Below are 27357 nucleotides of genomic sequence, written 5' to 3' on the forward strand. Positions count from 1 at the left end.
CACATGGTGCTTCTAGCACTGCTCGGGGTGACTTGATTGAAAACTCTGGAGGATGTAAGTATCCCTAAGGATATCCCTAAGGATAAAGAAGCCCTGCTGGGCCTCGCTGCACTCTGAGCTGAGTGGTGTGGGCATGCAGACACTGCTCTCCCACACCCCATCAGCTAGCTTTCTCCCTGTGAAGAGGCAGGCAGACATGCATGTGCTGAGGAAGAAATGGGATAGCTAACGACATGAGCATAAGTGTATCCATCAAAGGCTCAGAAGAGCAGGGCACACAGCTGGTTGTAAAAGAGGACAAACCTAAACTGTGTGTAGAAAAGCAGACTCTTTTTATTGTGCACAAAAGGCTCAGACCATCCCAACAGTGCTGTTGCATTGGGAACACGGTCCATAAACGTGCTTGCTGGTGTTGTCATAGAAGGAATTAGCTACCGGAAGGTACTTGCTACTGGGTTCACAGCACAGTGAGAGATTCTAAAATGAGATTTTAGAACAAAGCTTGGTAACAAAGATGAATTGTACCACTCATGCCCCAAAATGAGAATGTGTGCTCTTTGTTCTTGCTCTGTAATATACCTGACTTTGTGCATATGGGAGGTGTGGTGAGGGTGGCTGATCAGGCAGGAAAACGCAGAGGGTATGGAACTGTTACAGGGAAAATCTGCTCATTTCACACAGCTTAAGTCTAATCAGGATTGAAGCAGTACATTAATGACACGTAGTTAATGGCAACCCACGATCCCTATATTTGGGATCAGCATCAGGAATATTATGGATTGACAACATATTAATAAACAGCTTTGGGTTTCTAAACAGCTTCCTGCAACTAAGCCCCCAGAACTTCAGCCCCGACGTGTGATCACACACACACTTGCACAAGCTCCCGACCCTGCCCTCACCCCTGCTGCGGGAAGTGCGGCTTACGAGAACACATCCTCTTTTCTGGGCGTGTGGGTTCCCCTGTTTACAGGGGCTTCCTGCTGCTGGTGCAGGTTCTGTGTGTGTCCACACCACTTCGTACAGTCTGCTGACCCACGGGCCGGTGAGGAAGCACAAGGGAACACGCATCTGCTGAAGCTGTGGGCCTGTGCTTGCCGTACCCCTTACCGCCAGGAATGACAGCTGAATGCCTGCCCATGGCATCCAACCCTGCTTATAGATGCTCCAACCTGGCAGAGTTGCCAGGGCCTCAGAACAGAAGAAAATACTGCAGCGACAGGGGTCTTGCATGACTCAGGATTGCAGGAGGAGCCACAGAATGCAGCTTCCCTCAGAGGTACTCGTGGTCTGGGAAGCTGAAAGCCCAAAGCTGGAAAAGAAACCTTCATCGGCTTTTCTGTGTAATCAAACCACACAGGGAATTGGTTGCATCTCCTGTTTGAGAGGTGGCAACATGGAAAATGACATGCTGGGAGCATCAAAAGTGCCTGGTTTTAGAGGATCTCTGTCGAGCAAACAGCCGCCTGAACCAGGATGGAAAAGATATGGCAGAGATCCAAGCACTAAAAAAGACTGCTTTTGAAGACACTGGGGTCCAGCAGTGCTGGTCAGTGTCTAAGTACCACCCCTTAAGAGCACAGGAGCAGGCAATTCCAGAATGCTGGCAGTCAAACAGGTGGAGCAGAAGGCTGGCTTGGCTGAGCAGGGACCTTCTTCTAGAGCTTAGGCAGAAAAATGAAGTGGATGGCCACTGGAAGAGAGGTTGGGTGACATGGGAGGACTACGGAGTTGCTGTTTGCCATTGTAGGGAGAGAATTCATGCAGCCAAAGCTCAATTAGAGTTGAAGCTGGCCAGTACTGCAAGGGCAATAAAAAGAGTTTTGTAAGATATGCTAACAGCAAAAGGAGGACCAGAGAAAACATTGGTCCGATACTTGATGAGGATGGTCAGCTCACAAAGTGGGACACAGACACAGCAGAGGTGGAATTTGCTGATCCAGCTGGATTCATGTAAGTCTATGGTGCCTGTTGGGATTCGTCCCCAGGGACTCGGCGAGCTGGCTGACATCATCGTGAGACCTCTCTCAATCATTTCCCAATGGTTTTGGGAACCTGGAGAGAGAGGTCCCAGTTGACTGGAAGCTCACAAACGTTGTGGTGGCTTTCAAGAAGGGCAAGAAAGGAGATCCTGATAACAGCAGGCCTGAGAGTCGCACCTCAGTGCCTGGTACAATTACGGAGAAGTTTATTCTGGGAGTTACTGAAAAAAATCTTGAAAGACCATGCAGACGTTGGTCACAGCAAACATGGGTTTAACAAGAGCAGGTGCTAGAATCCATACCTGGGACAGGGCAATCCTGTCTATACGGACTGACTGGGGGACAGGAGGCTGGAGAGCAGCCCTGTGGAAAGGGATCTGGGGTTTTGCCCAACGGTAAGCTCAACATGAATCAACAGTGTGCCCTGGCAGCCAAAAGGGCCAACCATATCCACAGGTGCATCAAGGACAGCATTGCTAGCTGGTTGAGGGAAGTGACAGTCCTGCTGTACTCTGTGCTGATGTCGCCTCATCTCGAGCACTGTGTGCAGTTTGGGGCACCATAATGCAAGAAGAACATAAAACACTTGGTGTCCAAAGGAGGGCCATGAAGATAGCTAAGGGTCCAGAGGGCAGGACATATGAGGAGCTGCTAAAGTCACCTGTTTTGTTCAGACTTGAGAAGAGGAGACTGTGAGGAGGCCTCATGGAGGCCTGCAGCTTCCCCACAAGGGGAGCGGAGGGGCAGGTGCTGAGCTCTGCTCTCTGGGGACAGCAACAGGACCTGAGGGAACGGCATGGAGCTGGGACAGGGGAGGGTCAGGCTCGATGTTAGGGAAAGGTTCTTCACCAAGAGGTTGCTTTGGCACTGGGACAGGCTCCCCAGGGAAGTGGTAATGGCAGTAAGCCTGTCAGAGCTCAAGAAGCATTTGGACAATGCTCTCAGACATATGGTTTTATTTTACAGTGGTCTTGTGTGCAGCTTGGACTCATTGATCTTTGTGGGTCCCTTCCAACTCAGGATATTCCGTGATTTTAAAGATCAGCAGGTGTGCTCGCATTTAGAAATGAACTTGATGGATCTAGCTGACACATCCTCAGAGGTCGCTGGCAGTTCCTGCATCAGTTTGAAGCCCCTGGGGATCCTGCTTTCCAGTTTTCTTGAGTTCAGAATGAATTGAAGGGAAAGACTTATCTGCAACTGCCAACTGTAAGCTAGCACTCAAGAAGGAAATACCAACAAAGCAAGAGGCAGAAAACACAGAGCAAGTGCCACCATCTGTGACAATACAGAAAGAGAGAATGAATCCCATGGGAAGTTCTTACCAATGTGTTTGGTTACATTGTGCTTTCAAGGACTAAAGAACAGCACCACAGCCCTGAGAGTCCCAGTAGCATTTAGGAGAGTGCAGTTTGCCAAGGCCACTGAAAGGCACAGCAGCCACTAAAAGGCACTGCTTTCCTTCCAGGACATCTGCTCAGCCAACATGTACTAGCAGCATTTTTGCAAACATCTCCAGCCTGTTGTGCAGCACACCCAGCCTTGCACTCTGTAGCAATGGAAGGCCACAGAGTGAATGTTACCGAGAAGACGGAGAGGGAACACGGCCTGTTGTCTGAAGAGTCACCGCAGTCTTGAGGACAACATTGCATTGGTCCCTGCAGTTTGATGCCCAGGCAGCATATCGAACCTCTAACCACGTGTCCAAAGAAGGTTCAGGAAAAGGCCAATGTCATTGCAATGCTAGTGTCTTTGACCATCTGTGGTAATTGATGGAAGTTTCCTATGTCCTGAAAAGGCAAACATACATGTTTGGGAGCATCTTCCATACGAGGAGAGGCTGAGAAAGCTGGGACTGTTCAGCCTGGAAGGGTGAAGGAAGGTTGATGCTCAGCAGTCGTGTGACCGTATTACATCCACTCACACATTCCTACTGAGCAGAATGAAGTTGCAAGCTCCACAAAAATCCTCTGTGTTCCTGTCAGGTCATGGATGGTCTCTCAGGTGTACTTAGGATGAGGCTCCCTCCACCAGACAGTTTTTGCTGCAGCTTCAGAAATTTGGAGACGATGGCTCTCGTTTATGTGGGAGTCTGTTCTACTTCTTCTGTATTTCTGCCTTCTGGTAGTTTACAAGATATGTCTCATTGTTCACATTAGTCAGTCCCGCAGGCCTTCAGAACCAGAGACAAGGACTTGCTACTCTTTGGCATGCTCTGTCGAATCCTGTAGGGCAAAACCAGGTCCAGGACCTGCTGGCCAAGGGCTCAGAGGGGCACGGAGATGAACCCTTCCAGAAGCTGATTCATCCACAAACTCACCTCTGTGCTCCCACTCTGCTAATCCCACTGGCAGCTGTCGCATGTGGAAACCTGCCTTCTTTCTACAGCCTTTCTACAAGAGGGCCGTGTTTGGTCCTGGCAGGAGGAGCTGCTCACCACAGCCTCTTCACAGCAGCAGAAGGAACTGTGGTTCAGCTCTGTCATTCAATGGCTGTGGCACATTCAGTCAGCTTTACCACTGCACTCTCAACCTTCTCTCTGGTGGTTTGGCTCTTTGCTGAAGGAGGGAAGAAAGGAAAACTGCTCCTTGTTATTCTTGCGTGCTAAGAATTATCCCAGCGTGAGAGTCCTGCTTGGCAGAAACAGGTGGGAACCTAGCTAAAGACTCCAGACAAGGAGGTCCCTCCAGTCAGACCTGAGCCCAGGCTCCCAGAATGGGGCTGGGGGGGAGCTGTGCCACAGCACAGGATGCTTTCCAGCTTGCAGGTGAAGAGGCCCTACGTGCAGGGCCAGGAGAGAGTACTGTCACAGGTTACCCTTCTTGAAATGGCCAAGGCAGGATCTGGGTCTATGATACCTCAGACTGTGCGTGTCTCAGGAAGAAAGCCTCACCCCAGGACTCCTTTGCAAGAGCTCTCAGGGAAGGCCATTCTGAGAAGTGACACGGTGAAGCCAGATCACCAAGGCAGACCGCCACTGGGTTCATTTTCCTCCCTATCTAGTTTTTCAGCGTCTGCTCAAAAGGAGGTAAAGTGTGGGCTATTACATTCCACTAATGCTAAAACAAAAGCCCGCTGATGTGAATTTGGCCCTTTTAAACTCCCTAAATAGGGGAGGAAACAGCTCATTAAACAATGGTCTCCAGGTGAGGTGTATTAACTTCAGATGCATGACATAGGGGGAAAGAAGTATATTGTTCTGTTCTGCTCACAGCTAGAGCATTGGGTTTAGCCGGAGGCCTCCAATGAATACTGCTTTCTGACATCTGTCTGTGACAGTGCTTCATTTTGCCTTGCTTTATTGTCAGTGCCCTGTGGAATTAAGTCAAATCCCTACAAGCATCCGTAGTACACCTGTGGAAATATCCTCTTTAACCAGTGGGGATTGATAATTTCAGAAGCAGGACTCCAGCATCTTCCTGCCTGTTAGTTTATGAAGTTACAGGTTCTTCTCCACAAACACAAAGGAGCAAAGGAACAATGCCAGGTAGAGGAGCCCTAGAAACCTTTTCACTGAGAATGGAGCAGAGGCCCAGGTGTCCAGGCCTGCTCCTGGGCAGACCAGTGGCTCTGAGGGTCTGCTACTGTGAAGACCAGAAGTCTTGACCAGCTACCAGAGAGACCTTTTTCCCTTTGTGTCAATGCATGAGGCAGAGTGTAAAAACCAGGAAAACCAGGGAATCTAGGGTCCAACTACTGGATACTCAATGACTAAGCCTAGCTGCTGGAGAGATCCATACTGTATAAATGTAAGCTTATATTTTCCATGGACAAGCTTTCACCCTGATCAGCCAGAGAGGGTAATAGGGTGAGGCTGCTGCTGACGTTTGCGTCAGTGGTTTTCAGCAGTGCTCATCTGTCTGTCTGTCTGCATGCTATGTATACTTGTACCTGTATAAATACACGTTGTGTGAATGTGTGCATCTGTGCCTATTCGGTGTACACACTCAGCCTCGCTACAGCCTGGACCTAAGGACGTGGAACTGCAGCTGCCTTGCGTCTGCTGGGATATGGGATTTGGCAGCTTCTGCCACCACCCGCAGAACGACTCCCATTGATTGGTTTAGGAAGCCAACTCTCCTGGTCAGCCACCTTTCCTCCAGTACAAATTCTCCTCTCCACTGGGACACAGAGGGACAGTTCACATTCATAGGTAGGACAGAATAACACAGCCAGGAGATGCACATCAGCACTTCATGGCGAACTGGCACAGTTTGTTTGGGAGAACCGAGGCAGATGATGCTTCCTGAGGCAAACAGAGGTGGGGGTAGAGGGACCAGGAAACAGAAATGGGTGGAGAAGGATGGGAGCCACAGGGGTACACGGACCGCAGCAAGACTCAGGTGGAAGTGAAGGCAATATGCATTGCACTTCTGGAGGGACCCTCATGGGCAGCAGCCGCCCTGCCTCTTCCTGCCTCTTCTCCAGCGTCGTCTAGCCTGGGCAGGTGTGCCCTGACAGGGTCCACTGAGCTGTCAGCCTCCCAGGATGGCCGTTGCATCTGTTGAGTCCAGGATTAGCTCTGAGGTGGGAAGGGTGACCAAGGGACCTAATTATTTTGCTGCTGGGGCCATGTCCTCACACTTGGTCAACCATGTGCAGGTTAGACTCCTGGCACATGCTCATGGTTTTCTCTCACAGGTAAGACTTTCAGCCATGGCAACATATAATAACCCCACAGCTGGTTTCCTGTGCCTGGTCTCTCCCAGAGCTTTGGCTGCGTGCAACAGGTCCGTTACACACACAGGTTATCTCTGAAGCGTTAAGACTCACTGGGTGTACGCAACTTCTACTGCAGCACTCAGCTATGGCTCCCTCCTGGCACAGCAACATGCTCGATATGAAGCATGTGCATATGCAAAATACCTCAGCATAGAGAGGGAAAGGGAAAGAGGCAGAGGGGGAGTGAGCCCGGAGCCTTTTTCATTGGTGTAATATTATATTTTCTGGTTTACAGGAAATCAGTATTTGTTCAGCAAAACCAGTGCTGAACAGGACTCTCTATGACCCAGCAAGAAGCAGGCACCTCTTCTCAAGGAGACAAAGGAAATAGCAGCTCTGAACATCCTTCTTGCATTCCTGCATCTTCTTCCTTCTGGAGAGCTCTACCTCTTTTCAGCCAGCAGCTGCCAGACCCACACAGAGAGAAGAGGATGACAAAAGAGGCCAGGAACTGCTTTAATGACCCTGAACCCTCGTGTGTCAGTCCCGTGGAGGAAAAGGCATTGAAAGAAAGGTACTGGCCCGTTTCACAGAAACGACCCTTCACCTGCCATGCTTGCCTGGAGCTTCCATTGCCAAATCTGTCTTCACCAACCATGGGATGGGATGGTCAGCCTGAGAAAGCACAGGCAGAGTTCTTCTAGCATTTATTGCTTCCACTTCAGGGGTCATCGTACTTTCAGAAATACATATGCACAGGGGATGCTGGATGCAGAGCAACATCACTCCCAGTCTCATCATCTCACCTAGCACAGGGAAGATAAAGGCTCCAAGGCTCCCCTACCCCTCCCAACACAGCCCTCTGCTGTTCCCAGTTCGCTGCTAATCTCAGGATGAGGATTCCTCCATCATATAGTGACTGCTGCAGTTTCACAAATCCGATGAGAATGGATGCTGCATGGGACATCATTCCAGTTCCGGAGATTTTGTTTCTCGTGATGGATTACAACACACATCTCATTAGTCGAATTACTTGGCTCCCCAGGCCTCCAGAACCTGAGACAGAGACAGACATGTTACTCCCTGTGCACCCTGCAAGCACATTGCTGGAAAAGGCCACACGTGGAACACAAGGCTTGGAGGGGAGAAATTCCAGATGCTGTTTGATGGACAGAAGTCGTACCCTTCCTCTCACTCTGCTAATCCCACTGGCTGCAGTCTTACATGGAAACCTGACTTCTTCCTAGAACCAACACGGCAGGGATCTGTTCAGGCCTGGTGGGCAGAGCTGCTCACCACAACTCACCCCAGGCACTTCACAGCCAGCAGAGGATGTGTCTCTTCCAGAAGAAACATCTGCAAGCAAAGCCCTGGAGATCTCTCCCAGCGCCCCATCGCTTCTGCAGCATCACAGCACTGGCCCAGCATGTGCCTACACCTGCACACATACAGGCACATATACCACGTGCCTACACCTGCACACATACAGGCACATAGACCATGTGCCTACACCTGCACACATACAGGCACATAGACCATGTGCCTACACCTGCACACACACAGGCACATATACCATGTGCCTACACCTGCACACATACAGGCACATATACCACGTGCCTACACCTGCACACACACAGGCACATAGACCATGTGCCTACACCTGCACACATACAGGCACATAGACCACGTGCCTACACCTGCACACATGCATGGTGGGGCAGTACGGAGGTCAGGCAAGGCTTGTCATGTATGAAGGACTCTTTCTCCTGATGAAATGCAGCTTCTTCTATGCCTACAGCACCGATGGTCATGTCACAGATAATTTATCGCTAACCAGTAACTAGCATGGATGGATCTGTGGGAACCTGGTATCCTACAAAGCCCTTGCCTGCTCCATCATTGTCCTCTCACAGACAGCCATGGCATATCCCTCTCATGCTCATCAGACACCCTCACATCTCTTCCACCCTCTTGCACTACCTGGAGCCACACCAAACACTCTCCGTCATGGGATACTCACGCTGCTGTTACATTATAGGGAGTCTGGTCTGTCCAGTGCCACTGGCCCACCTCCTGTGCCCTCAGACCGATGTATAAATTGATTCCTTCTCCCCAGTATGTATTCTTTGGTGTTATTTGCTTATAGAGGAAAGCCTGGAAATCAGAGAGAGTACAACGTCCATGAGGTTCAGGACTGAACAGAGGGAGGTGGCAGGAGTCCCAGTGGGGTGCAGCTGGTGGCAGACAGGAGCCAGTGCTGAGTGGGTGCAGCAAGGACATCCCCCCTCCACTGCAGGAGCCAGCAGGGGCTGAGGCCCCTCCAGGCCTGGCACTCCTGTCTCCAGGCTGCTCTGCCCCTCTCTCAGCCCTGCACTTACCTGCTCTGCTTTTGTATTGATCACCACCAGGTGGGAACCCATCCCACTGCAGTTCTGCTGGCTCTCATCCCAGGGCATCTGATCAGCTGAGAAGTAATAGCAGCTTTCTTGAAAGCGTTTCCAGCCCTCTGGACAGCACTTCCAGCCTCGCCCTGTGCAGGGAGAGACCACAGAGGATACAACAAGGATAATGCAGGTATTTCTTCAAATTGTTTTGAGGTATGATCAGAAGACAGCTCTTTGTACACAAATCCATGGTAATTCTTGTAACATGCTCTCAGGTATTGCCTTGACAAAGACAAAGCCATTCTGGTGATCTGTTTTGACTCCTCCTTGTACAGTCTCCCATAAGATTGTAGGTGCAGCAGCAGGGAATATTGCTTGTTTTCCTGAATAGAGTTGCACTTTTATTATTGCTCCATTATTAATCTTCCCTGCGCCACTGTATGATACTATCCCTTCTGTTCTTGTCAGTGTGTTCACACCCACCCTGTCCTCCTAGGATACTCTTAACATGGACCTATCCTCCCCCTAGGCTACTAGCAGGAAATCCTTTTTCTCCCCACATCTCTCCCCTGGAGCCTGCTCCTGTTGCTGCTTGCTGTGAGAGCAGACCCCAGTAATCACCATCCTCATTCCAAAGACCTCCTGCATCCTAGCCAGCACTACTGACCTTTGCCTTGAGGCACTGCCAAGATGCAGTGCCACTCTGTGAGGTTCAGCTGCAGGGCTGTGGGCTCATCACAACTGCGGGAGATGTGAGTGACTGGAAAAGGAGAGAAAAGAAGGCAGGGTTACCACTTTCTCCGTGCTTCTCCCACACCATTTTTGTGTTTCACCTTTTTATGCATTTCCCCACCAAGCACTGACTCAGCATCACTGCTCCTCTGGCTCTCTCTTTCAGGTTCTCAAGTGGTAACTGACATTCTGTCAGGGAAAAGGAGCAAGCATTTCTGCTCCCAGCATCCCACAGCTGCCTGCAAGGATCCTCCACTCAGTGACTGACAATTTCTAGCCAGGATGACCTAGTCAACAAAGCCTGGGACCCACCTGAGCAGTCCCAGGTGGCTGTAGGAAGCCTGTGGTTTGTTATTGGAGTCTGTCCCAGCACTGAGCAGATGACTTCAGGCTTCCTTGGATGCCATGGAGGTGAAGGTGTGGGGTTACTTGCTCCATGGCTCTTAGAAAACTAAGCCCAAAACAGTGGTATGGCTGCCTTCACAGAAAGAAAGTGACAATCTTCCATGTCAGAGAGCAGAGGGACCACTGGGAGGGGATAACACAGAGAACATGGCACAGGGTGGGACTGATTCCACCTGACCACAGGCATTTACCGTGGAGATACCCATCTAAATCCCTTTACAAACAGTGGATTAAAAGAAGCACTTCAGCAACACCGTTTCTCTCTTCCTAAGCTAGACATAGATGTCAGCAATAGTTTGGATGAGAAACACATTAGATGGGCCTGTTTTAGCAGCAGCAAAGACAGTCCAGGTGAAGGTAACAGCATACACCTCTCACTACTGAAACCAGGGTGGAATACTTGGGACTTGCTATTTGGCTCATGGGAAATAATATAGTGGTGGTGACTGGTGTCAGCAGGCCATGTTCACAGCCCAAAGGACTGTGGAGTTGTCACCAACTCAAGCACTCAGGGATATTGATAATATAGATAATATTGACAATAGAGATGTCTATTTTCATCAGCTGTGTCATTTAGAAATAACGGTACTAATGAGGAGGGCAGAGTAATCATAGTGACCTCTGTGAGCGATCAGTGAACTCCTATAATGGACGAAGGCTCAGAGGAGCTGGGCAGGGGCAATTACAAAGCTCGGGGAAGAATGTTTGCAGTGACTGACCACAGCCGTTGCAATGAAAGGTGACCTTATCTCAGCACAAATGGGACCAGAGAGTGGACTTTGCCCTAGTTAGCTGAGTGAATCAACCAGTTATATCAGCTGAGTGAACTGACCAGCTGAGTAACTGTTCACCCCTCAGAAGATCAAAAAGATGGCAATAATTTCCTAAGTTAGCCAGACTGGCATGGGATGAAGGTATGCACAGCTCAGCCCAAAACAGTGTAGGAAAACGAACAACTAAGAAGAACAACTCCGAGGAGAGCAGTGAGCCTGAGCTGGCTTTAACCCATATATTCCTTTTTGGTCACTGGGGATACACAGTGTTGCAATGGTGGACAGATGGCAGAGATTGGTAATGGGGTCACATTTATATTGTGATTCAACTGTGCGTTGCAATTGCTACTCTTTTCTACGTGTGATTTGTACTCGTATTTTGATTAAATACATTGCTGTGTCCCTCTGCCACATCAAAATCATATGTAACATCAACTAACTTCAAATAAGGGAATTTGCTATTAAAGATTAAACCTTCCATGTGGAATCCCTAAAGAAAAAGAAAAAGAAAAAGAAAAAGAAAAAGAAAAAGAAAAAGAAAAAGAAAAAGAAAAAGAAAAAGAAAAAGAAAAAGAAAAAGAAAAAGAAAAAGAAAAAGAAAAAGAAAAAGAAAAAGAAAAAGAAAAAGAAAAAGAAAAAGAAAAAGAAAAAGAAAAAGAAAAAGAAAAAGAAAAAGAAAAGAAAAAAGGCCAGGTGGTATTAGATTCTAACAGCCTACCCAAAGCCTCCCCAAAAATTCAAAAAACTATTGTGAAAAGTTATGTATTTGGGAACATAGCAATGCTGGGACTTGGGGACTAAGGACAATAAAGGAAGGGCAGCAATATATCCTGACAGCACACCTTCTGTCACCTACATTGACAATGTGTGTAAACATGCCATGAATGATCCTTAGCAGAAAATGAGATTGAACCAGTGATCATAATCTCCGGTGTGTGTGCAAGAATCATTTTTTTGAACTATTCCAGTGAAATGCCACAAACACTTAAAAGGGGTGTGAGTTTGCAACTGTTCAGTGAGGCCTGTAGATGCCAGCTAGACTTGCTTCACAACAGTTCTCTGCACAGGCAACAAGTATGCAGAAGGGGAACTGTGAATGCAGTGGAGAAATTCAAATGTGAGCCTTTGAGGTTGCCCATAGGCTAAGAAGAATGAAGAAAGAGGTAGGGGAAGAAGCTGAAGAAAGCTGTCCAGAGATGAGGCTCCCTGAAGGGTTACAGGGTAATAAGAAATATCTTTCTCCAACCACAACCCCGTAAAAACTCCCTGATGATAGGGTTTGCACCCTTTCTCATGAGAACACAGTTACTGAATCTCCCTTCTGGTTGGAAGAAGTTCCCCTCTGCTGACAGATTTCTCCACCCTTCTCCCAGCACATCCCCCAAGCCTCTCTCCCAACTCCTGGTCACCAGCCTGCACATACTCACCTAGGAGAGCAACAACAAGGGCAGCGCAGACCAAGAGGAGGAGCAATGAGATCAGCCACGGGAGCCATGGAGGATATGTCTGGGTACGTTGCTCCTGCTTCTTCTTCTTCTGAGGTACTACAAGTGAAGGAATGTACCAAACACAACAGCACAGTCAAACATGCTTCAGTCAGCCCACATACCAATGGTGTACAACTCAAGGAAGAACTGCTCTAAAAAACGCAATTTCAGTTCTGATGGCAAGTTACACAGTTTGAGAGAGGAGCAGATTTCTGCAGCAGGTCAGGCTTCTGGAGCAGGTTAGGTTTCTGGAGATGGTCAGGTTCAGCACCAGTGTCCACAGCCCCAGTGACTCTTGTGAGCTAGCAGTAGTAATTGCTACCAATGCTAATTGCTAGCAATGGGGGGTGAAGCCTTCACATGGCCTCAAAGTCTGGACTGAAGCCATGTGTCTCCAAATTGACCTCAAAGCTACTGAATGCAGCATTGCTCTATCCATGGTATTTGAGACATTCACATGAAGATTTCACGCGAACTTCTCCACAGAATATGTTTTATACCTGCTTTAGTTCTATTTCAGCTTTCTGGACTTTCTGTGTATGGGAAGGCTGGTGTAAGCTGAACAAGAGCAAGGAACAAAAAATGTGCAAAGGTATGATGGTACAGAATCAACAGAAGAGGAAAAAAAAATACTTCCTAGGAAAAGCCCCTTCCCTCTCTGGTTTCCAAGCCAGGGTTCGGAGATTTTCTGTGGTAGAACTTGGCTGTGCCAGGCTGGGTGTCTGTGAGAACAGAGGTGCGTGTCCAGCAGCCTGCATAAAGTATCCCACTCAGATTCACACTTGCCGGAGCCTGACTTTTGTCTAGACATCTAGACATTGCTGTACCAAGTGCCAAGGAGGTTTGGGAGCAGGCAGGAGAATGGGTCCCAGGGAAGGAGAAGCAAACACCTGTTAGGAGACAGTTTTAGGCTGTAGCAAGTACACAAGCCAGGACAAACAGGAGGGTGAAGAGACAGCAGCACTCACTGCAGAACAAGAGTGAAGAAGTTTCTGAAGAGACCGATATTAATGATAAGCTTAGAGAGACCTCATTCACTGCTCATGATGAAACTCCCAAGTCTGCCAGCCACCCCATGTGCCTGCCAGACATGATGAGTGAGCAAGACTTTCAGAAGCTGCTATTCAAGGAAGCCCTCTGACTACTTCCCAAAGGCTTGGGGGAGGCTTTTACAGCAGGGGAAAAATCATCATCTTTCATTATCAGAAAAAACATTCACAGGCAGTCAGGACTCAGATTTCCCTGGACAAATCATGTGTTTCCAGCCAGATTATGTCTGTGCTGAAAACAGGGACCTGGATCATGACCTGGAATCCAGCCATTACTCATGCCTCAGGGCAGGCAAGGAATAATCTGGAGCTGGTGCCTCTTGTAAGATGGAGGTAAAGATGTAAATTGGCAATTTAATATCCTTAGTAGCAGGAATAGTTTATTTATTTATTTATTCATTTACATATATATATACTTTCACCACTTTTGTGTAGGGTCCTGTACCTAATGGTGGAAGCCATGAGGCAAGCACAGAGTATCTACACCTCTGTGTATTCCTACTTGTGACATAATGAGTACAGTATGCACACTGATGTGGACATGCCTTGAATTTGCACAAAGCCTAGTAAAGGCACTGCTTTACAACCATGATTTTTTAAATAGCAATAAAAATGTGTTTGGTGTGTTAATTATTTTTCAGGAGCAGTAGACATGGATCTTCCTCCAGATCTTAGATAATTCTTCCCCTGTGTATTTCAATGTGTTTTGTTCAAGTCCATCTCTCCTTTTAAGTTTTAAGTCTGTCTTCTCCATGCACCGTTTCTCAATAAACAAAGGGCCATGGGGCTGTATGTTTCTGCAGCCAGTGCCACCTCTCAAAACGGTGTGGAGGACAAGTGCCTGCTCTACATTTTTCTCTAATGGTCTCTACACAGGCAAAAATCTGCAGCTTCATTTTGTCAGAAGGAAGAGCAGTAGCAGCCAGGGCTTGGGCTCATTTGCTGCTATTCATTGACATGGAAGCACCTCCACCTTTGTAACAGATCAGATTGTAATAAACCACAGTCTCTATTTTTGGTACTAGATATTTGTCCAAAAATAACTTTCTCATCCAAGACATGCCTAGATAACATGTAAAGAGGCAGCTACCACCTGCACCATACCAGGATTAAGCACTTCTACTGTGCAGCACCCATCCTGGACTCTCGCTCATTGGTGTTGCAACCAGTGGACTAAGGGAGCCCAAATACTTTACTGAATGCTCACCTGACATCTACTGTTGCATTGTCAGTAATCATCCTTATTCATGCTGCAAATCTGACTACCTAACAATCCCCACCTCTCCTCTTGTAGACATTCCTTTAGCATCTTACTTTAAAATTCCTTCAGTCTCCTGCTCTTGTAGTGGCAGATCTGTCTCATCAATTTGTCAAACTATGAACCAGAGTCCCAGAAGGAAAAAACTCTGTTTCCTGTTCTTCAGTCCACCTCCTTCTGAGGTCCCATTCCCCTTAAAAAAGCACCAGTTCCTTACCTTCAACCTCTTCAGCTGGTGATGCATTCTTGAACTGCACTTCGGCATAGGTGATTTCTGATTCCATTTAATCACAGTGTGCTCACCGATCCCCGTTTATAGTTTTGTTTTATAAAAGCTTGTCCCTTTAGGTCCCTGGATCCAGAGGAAGACACCACTGAGTTGCTGAACCTTTTCTATTGCTCATTCATCCTTTGGCTGTCAAAGGCATCCATGCTCAACACTGGAAGCAATGGCAAAAACATGAGAATTGCTGGGAGCTCAGAACTACTCTAAACAAATCTTTGGTTTTTTAGCCCAGAAAATCAGCCCTGGCACTGTGAGAAAGAAAAGAAAAATGAGAACTTAGTGACTGAGAAGGAAGTTGCACTCCTCCTTCCTCAAATTCCAGTCTCAGTTTCTAGCTGATAGGTTTCCTGTTTAAGATCTCCTGTTTCTTCCTTTGTCGTGTTTTTTTGTTGTTGTTTGTTTGTTTGTTTTTTTAAGATTTATTTCCCTCATTTATCTTTATGTTTTGCTTCGTTTGTCTGTTAGTAATTCTATCTTTTCCTTTAGGTTTGCAGCTAGTACAAGTCTTAGCCCAGTTTAACCTGCAGCACAGTGAAATATAAGATGTATTCTGCCCTCGGTTGTCTCTTGTGGTTAAGCTGCACTTGCTACATCAAATATTCCATTCCTTGCCTCATCCTGGGAAGTCAGCCACAATTGGCAGCTAGCATTAGAATAAATCTCAAATGAACTGTTCCTATAGAGGAGAGACTGGGAGTTGCAGCCTCTACAAAGAGGAATGGAAAACAATCAAAAGTTTGAAATATCAATGGAGAAACAGATAACGTCTTAGGAGTATGTGGGGACAAGAAAAGTAAGGTTCTTTTTAGAAGTGATGATGGTTTGAGAAGTTATTGGGAAGAGCAAAGACAGATAACACTCTATCACAACCGGATTTACAGCCTGTGGAAGTGCAGAGCAGTGCTCACTTCAGGGAATCAGACTCCAGTTCAGAGGTTAAAAAGGGTTTGTTTATATTTCTTACTCCACCACTGTCATTTGTGTCCATTTACCTTCTATTACATTGGGGCAGAATGGTCAGGTTACTGCTTAGTCTGATTTCAAGTTGGGGCAGTGGTTGGGGGGAGCTAATTAAGGGAGATGGCTGCTGAGGTATATGCCGAATCAGAAAGACTTCTGAGAAGAAATGCAAATGACTCAGTTTGCCCTGGAAAAAAATGGTCAGAAGGTCTCAGTCAGCAGATAGGAGCAGGAATCAGCCTGAAGGATGAGGAAGGAAGCTTTGCCTGGTTAGTCTGGCTGATAGCAAGTTTCTCAAAGCAGGCCAGAAAGATGTGCTAGCATTCAGGGGGTTAGCATGGAGAGCACACGGCACAGAGGTGGAGGGTAGACAAGGCAGTGCAAAGAAGAACAACAGAGAAGAACAATGTGGGAGAAGGTAAAGGGCAAGGGAGTGATGTAGTGGACATTTTAACAAATTATGGAGAAATACTGCCCCTAAACAGAATGGGGCATACACAGATGGATTTCTTTACCAGGGAATTTCCTTTCCATCAGTTTCTGGAAAATCATCATGTCTCATGTGTATTGAGCTAGTTTCACTTCTCCTTTTTCTGTCGTGTGCAAAGACAGTGACTTTTCCATTATACAACAAGAAAAGCAGATACAGGACAGCCTGGCCCCTTGAGATGTTCTTTGCTGCCTGCTTTTCTTCCCAACATCCTCTCACTTCTTTTCTTTGTCTTCATTCTGGGCCCTGCTGTCGCACTTATGTACACCTAAATGATTGCTCTCAAATTTCATGTCGAGATTTCGTAGAATGGTTTGCATTGGAAGAGACCCTAAAGACCATCCAGGTCCAACCCCCCTGCCATGGTCAGGGACACCTCCCACTAGACCAGGCTGCCCAAAGCCCCATCCAGCCTGGCCTTGAACACTTCCAGGGATTGGGCATCCACAACTTCTCTGGGCAGCCTGTTCCAGTGCCTCACCACCCTCATAGTAAAGAATTTCTTCCTTATATCTAATCGAAACCTACCCTCTTTTAGTTTAAAGCCATTACTCCTTGTCCTGTCACTACACTCCCTGACAAAGAGTCCCTCCCCAGTAATCCTCTGAGTAATCCTCTGCCTGCTCCTTGTCCCCGCCCAAGCTGCAAAAGACTCGCTGTTTCTAGTGGAAAAAGGCTTACTTCCTGGAAGGGTTTTAAGCTGTCCAAAAAAAGTGGGAAATATGATCAGCAGACAAGGAAGAAAGTTACAGTGTCGCTTCATGAGTTTTTTGAAGCTGAAACATATCTCCAAGCACAGTTGAGGCATTTCAGATATAAATTCAGGATCTAGTTCTTGTGTTTATTAGGACGCACTGGATCTTACTCAAACATCAGAAGATGACTCAAATGTTCCTGCTCAGCCATCAAAGTTTCTGCTTGATGTCAAAATTCAACCCTGAACTATGCTTCCATGCAATATAATGCATAATGCACAGTGCTGGTCTCCTGTGAGATGATGTTCCTGGGGATAAAATTTGTGCTTGGACTTTGATAGGCGCTGATGGCAAGTAATTGTGTGGGAGACAGAGGAAGTTGAGCCCAGGTGGTAGCTATGGGGCTGAAAGTAAGGGGAAAAAAAAAGTCAGTTAATTCTGCTCTCTGCAGAAAAATGAAGCCTAATTAATATCATACTAACCAGTCTGAAACCTTAAGAAAACAAGCAAACAAAAAAGCAAAACCTTGTATTTATTTGCATTTATTTCCTTGCATTCCCCCTCGAGCTCTGCCCTTCCCTTTCCACCTGTGTTCCCCACCCCAGTACACCCAGGTCCTCCCACAATATCTGTATTTTCCCAAAGACTTCTTTCATCTTAGGCCCACTCAGAAGTTCAAGGTACCTCCCACACTCCTAACTCCCACATACCTCTAAGTCCCAGCTCCTTCCTATCTGGTTTGCTCACCACAAATCCTTATCTTTTCAGAGGCTGTTGATTTGAGGTAGTTGCTCTGGAGCCATGTGAGCACCCACACAGAAGGCAGCAGAAGCACTAATGCTCTTTCTCATTTACCTCTCAATGAACTTTGAGTAAGGTAGTATATGCAACCTTTCACCTCACAGCCAGTTTCACCCAATTTAACAAGAAGGTCTGCTTAACAGCAGAGGAAACAGGACTCATTACATGTGCCTTATTTCTTTTGAAAATCAAATTGATCCAGTTGGGTGAAAGTTTAATTCACTGAACAAAGAGGATTTTGAATCCTAAAGCTGTGATCCCACACTTTCCCCCCCAAAAAATCCCTTTTGAAGTTGAGCACAACTGTGGCGGAAACTGCAAGAAAGTAAGACATTTGTTACAGTGCGGTTAGAACTGAGGGGGTCAGCTGAGGGAGCTAAGTTATCACAGGTAGCATGGAGGTTACACAGGCACATCACACTGACAGCCCAAAGCCAATACATAGAATCATAGAATCACAGAATCATAGAATGGCTTGGGTTGGAAGGGACATTAAAGATCATCTAGTTCCAGCCCCCCTGCCATAGGCAGGGATGCCACCCACTAGATCAGGTTTGCCAGGGCCCCATCCAACCTGGCCTTGAACTCCTCCAGGGATGAGGCATCCACAGTCTCTCTGGGCAACCTGTTCCGGTGCCTCACCACCCCCTGAGTGAAGAAATACCTAGCACCTCAGAAGATTTGACAAAAGCAAAAGGAAGCTGACAGATCCAGGCGAATTGTCAGTATGCGTTCTTCAACAAGCTGACTTTGCAAACAAATGAGGAAAGTTGAAAGGATCGTGACCTCCAGGTGAAACCACAACAAGCAGAACTAGAAATCAGGACTGGCAATAAATCCTTTCCCACAGACACTAGAAGCAGAAAGCTTTGCACAGGTTTGAGGGCAACTGAAGATCAGGGTATAAAAGGAAGGGTCAAAGAGAACAAGGACATTGAAACAAAGTTAATGAATTATTTGCAACAGCAATGGCAGTGGAAGAAACTGGAGAAAGTACCACAAAAAAGACCTGGTTTGGGGGGACTGAACCAAAAGACCAGCCCAAAAGAAAAGTGATTTTGGAAAAGGCATGGTATTAGCAGGTATGGACAAGATAATCCCAGGGGTTTCCAAGAAACTCAGAAGTGAAACATGCTAATGGGAGTGGTTGATCTCTTGCCTTAAACTACCTTTTAATAAATGAATTACAGCATGGCAAAAAAACATGCCAAATGGGAACAAAAAGTCTAGGGAGACTTAGGAAATAAAGTTTTAATATCTGTAGTGGCCAAGTTAATAAAACTCATTAGAAAAGAATAAAATTAACATAAATATGTGTAAGTATGACCTACTTGGTAAGACTCAACATAACCTTTGTAAAGAGAAATCCTGCTTCTCATAGTTCTTTGAAGGGGTCAATGTCATATGAATAAGAATAATCTGGGTGCTTGGACTTCAGAGGACTTACAGTGAAATTCCTCAGCAAACGTTTCTAAGGGAAGTAGGCAGCTACAGGATAAGAAAGCAGATCTTTTCACAGTGAGCAAACAGGAAAGGTGGGTAGGAATAAATGGTCAGTTCCCTCACTGGAGGGAAAGCACCTACAGAATTCTTACCAGCTCTGTAACAGGACACGTGCTAACATTTCCTTAAAAAACATGGCAAAGAGGAATGAGATTACAAAGTCTGCTGATGATACCAAGTTATTTGGGGCAGTAAAAGTAAGAGCCAGTTGCAAAGAATGACAGAAGAATGAGACTGAGTGACAGGGTGATAAAAGGGAAGACAGAATCCAGAGTAGGTAAGCAATGCACTTTAGGGAAATGGGTAGTGAAACAATGCATTTTAGGAACAACCCCAACCCTAGCTTCACACACAAAATGGTGGGCTGAGGTGATTAATGCCACTCAAAGAAAAACTTATTAAAAATAATTTCAGAGGCAGACAGAAAAGCAAATCAAACACCAAGAATAGTGAAGAAAAATGCATAAAGACCCTCTTGGTCCTCCCTCCCTTCCCCAAGTCATCTCAGCACCTAGCTCTTTTCCTAGGGCAGAATTGGAGAGAAGAAAGGGAAAGAAAAGTCTTTGCAGCCAAGGGAAGGGCATAAAAAGCCAGTGAAACATGGTGAGTGAGGCCCCAAGGCACAGCATGGAGCAGCTAGTAAGGGATGACAGATATCTAATTAAAGAGAGTCAGGCAATGGGACCTCCTGAGGGATTTGGACATGATTTAGTGGTTGATTTTGGTGGTAGGGGCATGGTAGGACCAGATGATCTTGGAGGTCTTTTCCAGCCTTAATGATTCTATGATTCTGTGATTTGGCTAGTTAGAGGAGATCTAGCAATAAGCAATCCCATTGTCTACCAGGCTGCGTGGAAGAGGTAGGATGCTGAAATTCTTACTGCAGAGGAGCCAGATTCCTCCAGCTTTTGGGTACAATGTGAGAGCAGTGCAGTCTGCTGGGATCTGACAAAGAGCCATCACACGCCCTTCTATAACATGGCTGATAACATCAGTCAGAGCTGCCTGCTGATGACAGAATAACAGAATATGCTGAGTTGGAAGAGATCATCAGATCCAATACCTCGCTGCACACAAGACCATTCTAAAATAAAACCATATGTCTGAGAGCATTGTCCAAATGCTTCTTGAACTCTGACAGGCTTACTGCCATTACCACATCCCTGGGGAGCCTGTCCCAGTGCCCAAGCACCCTCTGGGTGCAGAACCTTTCCCTAACACCCAGCCTGACCCTCCCCTGTCCCAGCTCCATGCCGTTCCCTTGGGTCCTGTTGCTGTCCCCAGAGAGCAGAGCTCAGCACCTGCCTCTCCACTCCCCTCGTGGGGAAGCTGCAGGCCTCCATGAGGCCTCCTCACAGTCTCCTCTTCTCAAGTCTGAACAAAACAGGTGAATTTAGCAGCTGCTCATACATCTTGCCCTCTAGACCTTCACCGTCCTCATAGCCCTCCTTTGGACACCAAGTGTTTTATGTCCTTCTTGCATTATGGTGCCCCAAACTGCACACAGTGCTCGAGATGAGGCGACATCAGCACAGAGTACAGCAGGACTGTCACTTCCCTCAACCAGCTAGCAATGCTGTCCTTGATGCACCCATGGATATGGTTGGCCCTTTTGGCTGCCAGGCTGCTCAATATGTTGATTCATATTGAGCTTACCATTGGGCAAAACCCCAGATCCCTTTCCACAGGGCTGCTCTCCAGCCTCCCGTCCCCCAGTCAGTCCGTATAGCCAGGATTGCCCTGTCCCAGGTGCAGAATCCAGCACTTGCTCCTGTTAAACTTCATATTGTTGGTGATTGCCCAAACCTCTAATTTGTCAAAATCTCTCTGCAATGCCTCTCTACCTCGAAGGAGTCAACAGCTCCTCCCAATTCAGTGTTGATTGCAAACTTACTTAGTATATACCTTCAAGTCCTGCATACAAGTCATTTATGAAAACGTTAAAGAGAACTGGCCCTAAAATGGAGCCCCATGGAACCCCATTAGTGACTGGCCGCCAGCCTGATGTAACCCCATTTACAAGAACCCTCAGGGCCTGACCTGTCAGCCAATTGTTCACACATCTTATTATGCTTTTATCTAACTGTATTCTGGTCATTTTGTCCAGAAGGACACTGTGAGAGACAGTATTGAAAGCTTTATTGAAAACCAGAAAGATTACATCAACTGGCTTCCCATGGCCAACTAGCTGGGGGATCTTGTCATGGAAGCAAATTAAACTTATTAGACATGACCCTCCCCTTATGAACCCATGTTTGCTGTGACCAATGACTGCGTTGTCTTTCGGGTGTTTTTCAGTAACTCCCAGAATAATCTTCTCCATAATTGTACCAGGCATTGAGGTGAGACTGATAGGCCTGTTGTTACCAGAGTCTTCCTTCTTGCCCTTTTTGAAAACCGAAACAACGTTTGTCAGCTTCCAGTCGACTGGGACCTCTCTCTCCAGATTCTCCAGAAAAACAATTGAGGTCTCATGATGACATCAGTCAAAGTGCCCTGAGTGCCAATGTCAAAATACCTTTTTCTTTACCCTCCATATCAGACGATCCTGGGGACACCTTCAGATGCTGCAGTTCTGCTTTGTGGCACTCAGGGGTTCAACCATGTTCAGGAGTCTCCTCATGAGGTAGATGGCAACACAGTCAGATGGGGAAAGGCACCTTCTGTTCCCCTCCAGGTGTCTGCATCACCTACTTCTGCCACACTAAGGCACTGAAGTCAGCATCGGCGTATTGAAAGGACTGCAAGTAAACAGCACTCCAGATGGCAGCCACCAGCATGGGACCCACTGTGGACTCAGGGTGAAGGGCCTCTCCCTTCTGTTGCTGAATCCCAGCAGGCGTGGTGCTGCTGGCTGGGATTGATATGTAGGGCAAAGTATTCCCTGCTGACTCACACCGGCCTGCAGCACCGTGGCTTGCGTATTTTAAACCCTGCCTCCAGTTCATATTTATTTGTGTATTTAGCATTTTAGGACCAGGAAGGAACTCCAGCACACCACGCTGGTCTTTGTACAACGGGTGCGGCCTCTGCCCTTTCTGAGCTGAAGGGTTGCTGTCAGAATTTAGTGTGCCCCACAGCTTATCAAACCTCTTCATCAGACACCTCGTCAGACTCTGCTGGCCCATCACGGGACTCACCTCATCACAGCCTAGCGCAAAAGTTGTGCTGTGAAATACTACAGGTTGGAGGTATTTTGTTCAAACGCTTCTCTAAGCACAGCTGCTCCTGAAGTTAGATCATGATCCGTTAGATCAGGGTACGTTCACTGCTTACAGAAACCCTGCCTCTATGCAATATATTACTTGAGGACTTTTTCCGTACTTCTATCCAAAAAGTATGCAGCAGTAGTTTCAAAGCATGTTTTTGTACATATACCCATGGTATTGATTTCAACGTTAGGTATTACTGACATCAGCCCCTAACTCTGGGCCAGACATGCAGCCTATCCTGCCATATCTCTAGCCCCATATCGAATGTTCTCCAAAAAAAATGCCTTCCTACTGCTTTCCTAACTTTCCTGGCACTGCAGCTCCCTAGAGCTCAGTTCCTTGTCTCTGCTACTAACCAAAGCAACCTTTTGTGTAGCGCTACTGATTTAGCATCTCCACACATCCTTGAAGGAGGTCTTCATAACACCCTAATCAGTGTTCATGGACAAGTGCTTAGACTTCACCTCAGGGGAGGAAAAAAAAAAGAACGGGAAAAAAAAAACACATATGCACGTATGTGTATGCACTGGCAGACCACAAGAGGGGGTAAGTGCCTGCCCTGGGACATCTCAGTTCCAAGCCCTACACTGTGCAAAGGGCACCGAAGTGCAGAGTTTAATAGGACAGCATAACATTTCTGCACTTGGAAGATATAATTTCAATTACGGCCAAACTGTCAAGTGAGATTAAGGAAAAAACGTTTAAACTGTGTTCTAGTAAACTTGACCGGAGGTCAATTATATGTTGTTCAAGAAATCATTTGAATGACAAGTTATGATACTGGTGGGCACGAAGGCAGAGCTGCTCTTGGACAGAGGAAAGCATTCAAAAAAAAAAAAAAAAAAGCCAATACAACTCTGCAGTCACCCAAATCTGCTCTGGAATTTCAAAGCAGATCCATGAAATTCCTTGTGCTAGCATTTTATGGTTGCCGATCTCCTTCTCTTTTGACCTACTGGCCTGAGTGCACACGTGCCTCCTTCAGACACTGGTCTCCCCCGGCTGGGGAGGTCCCCACAGGCAGCCAACCCAGGAGTCAGCATGTTCTTGGTGACAGATGCCAGGCGTGATTTCTCTGCAGACAGCACTTCTCCAGTTCTAGGCAGGTTCCATTGGATGTTTGCCTTCATCTCCCCTGCCCGAACTGACTGGAGTTCAGCTGGTCCCGTGGAGAAGGTGGCCGATGGCAGGGGTTACCAGAAGATCTACAAAGAAGGGAATCAGCAGCAGGTGGCAGCACATCGTCACAGGTGAGACTGAGCTTGCACTCCGTGGTGGCAGGTACGAACAACCCAGCCAGGCTTGTGCACCAGGCTGGGGGCGCCAGGAAGCACCACACCCCCTTACATCCCTGGGGCGCAGGGCTCTCAACACAGAGGCCGCAAGATACAGGCAACTACCGCCTTCAGTGGATGCCTCTTCAAACTGCTTCAAATGTTTTAAAAATTCTGTTCCCTAAGAAAGCCAGCTGCCTCCACCCTGTCGTGTAGTGCTGCTGCCATCTTATGACACCTAGGAAAGAAAAGGAAAGGAAAGGCCGGCTACTGCAAGTTACCTGGCTGGCCTGCCCCAGACACAAGTGATGCCAGCAGTTCACCTTAGACTCCCAGCAGTGGCAGCTGGACAAACACAGCTCTGCTCTCAAGTCACTACAGACAGGCTGCTGATCGATCTTTCCAAGCTCAGAGGCAGCTTAACTGAATATTTTTACAGCAGGCCGAGTCTGGATATGGACACAGCGCTATAGTTAATGGCAGTCAAAAAATTAAGCTACCAAACTGGAAGTGTACGGACTGTTAATAACACTTGCGTTTTGCAATGTGTTTTTCCTGACTATCAACATGGACAAAGTTATTAACTTGGGCGAGACCTAACACAGTGTCTAGACTGAGAAACTATTGTTCACATAATGTAACAAGCACCTAGTGGCTTGCCTAGGCCATGAGACATTAAAACGTGTTAACTACGTGGGCCACACTGTTTTGCTCTTATTCATTAACAGCCCAGTTACGCTCCCTCCTGGAGTTTTGTATGGTTATGCTGATTTAACAGGACAGATCACTTCATGTTCAGATTCTGTTCCCCCAATCACCAAAGCTCACAAAGACTATGTTTTGCACGTGTGTTTGTGTGCTTTGTTCATTTTTAATTTATCTCCTCCAATAGACATCTCTTCATTTCCATTTCTTTTGGAGTCTATATACAGCAAGAAAGTTTTGTAACATCTCAAAGGTTTGTGCTTGCAATCCGTTTTGTGTGGCTATAGTAGGAACAGTTACTGCACAGCAGTGAGACGAGTTATAAATCACAGAATGTAAAACTAATGGGGCTAGGGGACAAATGGTCACATCTCATCCCAACTACAGCAGTTGCAAAAATAATAAAATAAATAAAAAAGACAACCAATAACCACACAACACTGGGATCTTTTTTTTTAATTTTTTCTTTTTTTTTTTTTTTAAACACTAGTGTCTTTGCAGCAGCTCTTTCTATCCACTACAGTCCATTTCCCCTTTGGAAAACACAAGCATGGACTTTCCTCCCTTTTGATCACCACCCCTCTCAGATGGAGAGCCACATTTCCTAGCTGCCCAAAGACAGCAGTTGATCCATTGTGTTGAACATCATAAATGTACAGGAGAGAGTGCTCAGATTCATAGAATGATTTGGGTTGGAAGGGACCTTGAAGATCATCCAGTTCCAAACCTCCTGCCGTAGGCAGGGACACGGTGGCTGGTTCTTCATCACTGCAGCCCTTGCCTTTGCCTTCTGGGGCCCAGGCCATGTGGCTGGAACTCTTGTCTGTGAAGACTGAAGTAAAACAGTCATTAAGTACTTCAGCCTTCTCCATATGCCTGGTGACCAGGTCTCTTGTTTCCTCCTAGAGAGGGCCCACAATTTCCCTAGTCTTCCTCTTATCACCAATGTTCCTATAGAACCCTTTCTTATTGCCCTTGATGTCCCTGGCCAAATTTAATTCTAAACAGGCTTTGGCTTTCCTAACCTGATCCCTGGCTGCTCAGACAATGTCTTTGCATCCCTCCCATGCTACCTGTCATTGCTTCAACTGTCTGTATGCCTTCTTTTTCTGTTTAAGCTTGGTCAGGAGCTCTGTGTTCATCCATGCAGGTCTCCTGGCACTTCTGCCCAGAGACCTGAGTGTATTTGCTTGATGTTGTGATTCATATTAAAGGCCTGGTCTTAATCCTTCATCTAGAGAGAACTATTGTTTGCAACATCAGAGACTATGTCTGAAGCAGCCTGCATCCAGCAGAAGCTAGATTAGAAGAAAACACTAGCAACAGAAAGTGCAGGAAAAGATGGAAGATTCCACCAGTCTGGTAACAGGCAAAGTAAGTTCACCAATAACTTACTGTCATAGCCAACTTTTCTACCATGCAGACCCAGGGGGAGGGAAAGACTGTTCCTGGTGAAGGCCATTGAGAAAGGGAGAGGATTTGCACAGAACACGTCAAGGTGTTGCACTGTAGCAGGCCCTGCTGTGAGGAAGGACATGGGGATCAGAAAGATCTCCAGAGAGGTCAAAGCGCTCTTCCTCATGAACTGTTTTCCAATTATCTACACTTCTCTACTCCGCAAGCACGATTATATCCCAGCACCTCCCATAGATGTACTTTACCTGAAACTCCTCTTACTGTGAAGAAATAACCCCAGTCTATTCACCCCTTCTCACTGCAAGTACCTGCTGTAAAGTTAGTCAAGCTTCACCATAGTACATGGACGGGACCCTTCACCTCCTCACTGCCAGAACCCACCCAGCCGTATATCCACCATATTCACTGAAAAGGGATAACGGCTTTGCTCTTAGATCTGAAGAAACAGAGAGGTGTTCTTTCCAGGCCACCACAGATTCTATCATAGTTGACGAAAGGAACCAATGTTTACAGGCGCTACTCAAATATCTGGCTTAAAAGGTTAAGACTTCTCACCTTTACCCAGGCCACGTGACTTCCACGATACTTTCAGCGCAACGAGATGTAGTACTTCATTGTCTGGCAGACAAACACTGAGCGAGTGTGGCTGTGCAAGAACAGATGGCCATGAGCAACCTTGCCCAGACCGAAGACAGAAGAATGTCAGGGTCCCGAGCATATATTCCGTATCTTCTGGGGACATGGCTGCCTGGACTCAGGTCAGCACGGCCCTACTCCTCCTATGCCTGCAAACTGTATCTAAGCTAAGGCTCTCACCCTTGATCCCTGCCTGACCTACAGTGCAGCCAGCCATACGCAGGCTTGGCCGTGTACCCTGCTGATCTGAATCCTCACCCTGACCTACTCCAATCTTCCTGTTTACGTACCAAAGGACTATTCCTTTGTTGGTGAGGCCGCTGCCCTTGCCTGCACTGCTGTGACTCAGCTCCCAGCTTGCTCTCCTTTCAGAGCAACCTGCCCTCACTGCTCCCTGACAAAGGGCCCACTGAGTTCATCTCCGCAGTCAGCAGAGACTGCTTCACATTTGCAAGCATTGCAAGAATGAATTTGGACAAATACCTTCAGGGTGTAAAGCCTCTAATGTCTGAAACGCTAACTGGCAGGGCAACAAAGTTTTCTCACTTGCTAGTTTTATCCATATTCTCATCAAGCGTATCTCCCTCCCTCCCTTCCCTCCTCTCCCCCACCCCCAGTCAAGCCTGTTTTCAGTGTTGTTTTTTGAC

The 27357-nt window shown here is 47.0% G+C and overlaps 1 protein-coding gene across 1 annotated transcript; it reads right to left on the bottom strand.

Moving 5' to 3' along the window:
• Nucleotides 1–209: 209 nt before the first annotated feature.
• On the bottom strand, nucleotides 210–15606 carry LOC308188585 (C-type lectin domain family 4 member D-like). The gene is made up of 6 exons (XM_080577758.1): nucleotides 14950–15606; nucleotides 12366–12482; nucleotides 9696–9788; nucleotides 9023–9174; nucleotides 8665–8798; nucleotides 210–7700 (listed from the first exon to the last, which is right to left on the bottom strand). The coding sequence occupies exons 1-6, from the start codon at nucleotides 15014–15016 to the stop codon at nucleotides 7553–7555; spliced, it is 711 nt and encodes a 236-aa protein (XP_080433884.1). The 5' UTR covers nucleotides 15017–15606; the 3' UTR covers nucleotides 210–7552.
• Between the last annotated feature and the right edge of the window lie 11751 nt (nucleotides 15607–27357).

This window comes from Anser brachyrhynchus (assembly GCF_964034855.1).
Source record: "Anser brachyrhynchus genome assembly, chromosome: 1".
NCBI classification, from domain to species: domain Eukaryota; kingdom Metazoa; phylum Chordata; class Aves; order Anseriformes; family Anatidae; genus Anser; species Anser brachyrhynchus.

Coding starts and splice junctions, on each gene's coding strand:
- LOC308188585 (XM_080577758.1), bottom strand. CDS start 15,016: ATGGAATCAGAAATCACCTATGCCGAAGTGCAGTTCAAGAATGCATCA. Junction 12,483..14,949: donor ACCAGCTGAAGAGGTTGAAG/GTAAGGAACTGG, acceptor CTTCACTTGTAG/TACCTCAGAAGAAGAAGAAG. Junction 8,799..9,022: donor TCAATACAAAAGCAGAGCAG/GTAAGTGCAGGG, acceptor TCTGATTTCCAG/GCTTTCCTCTATAAGCAAAT.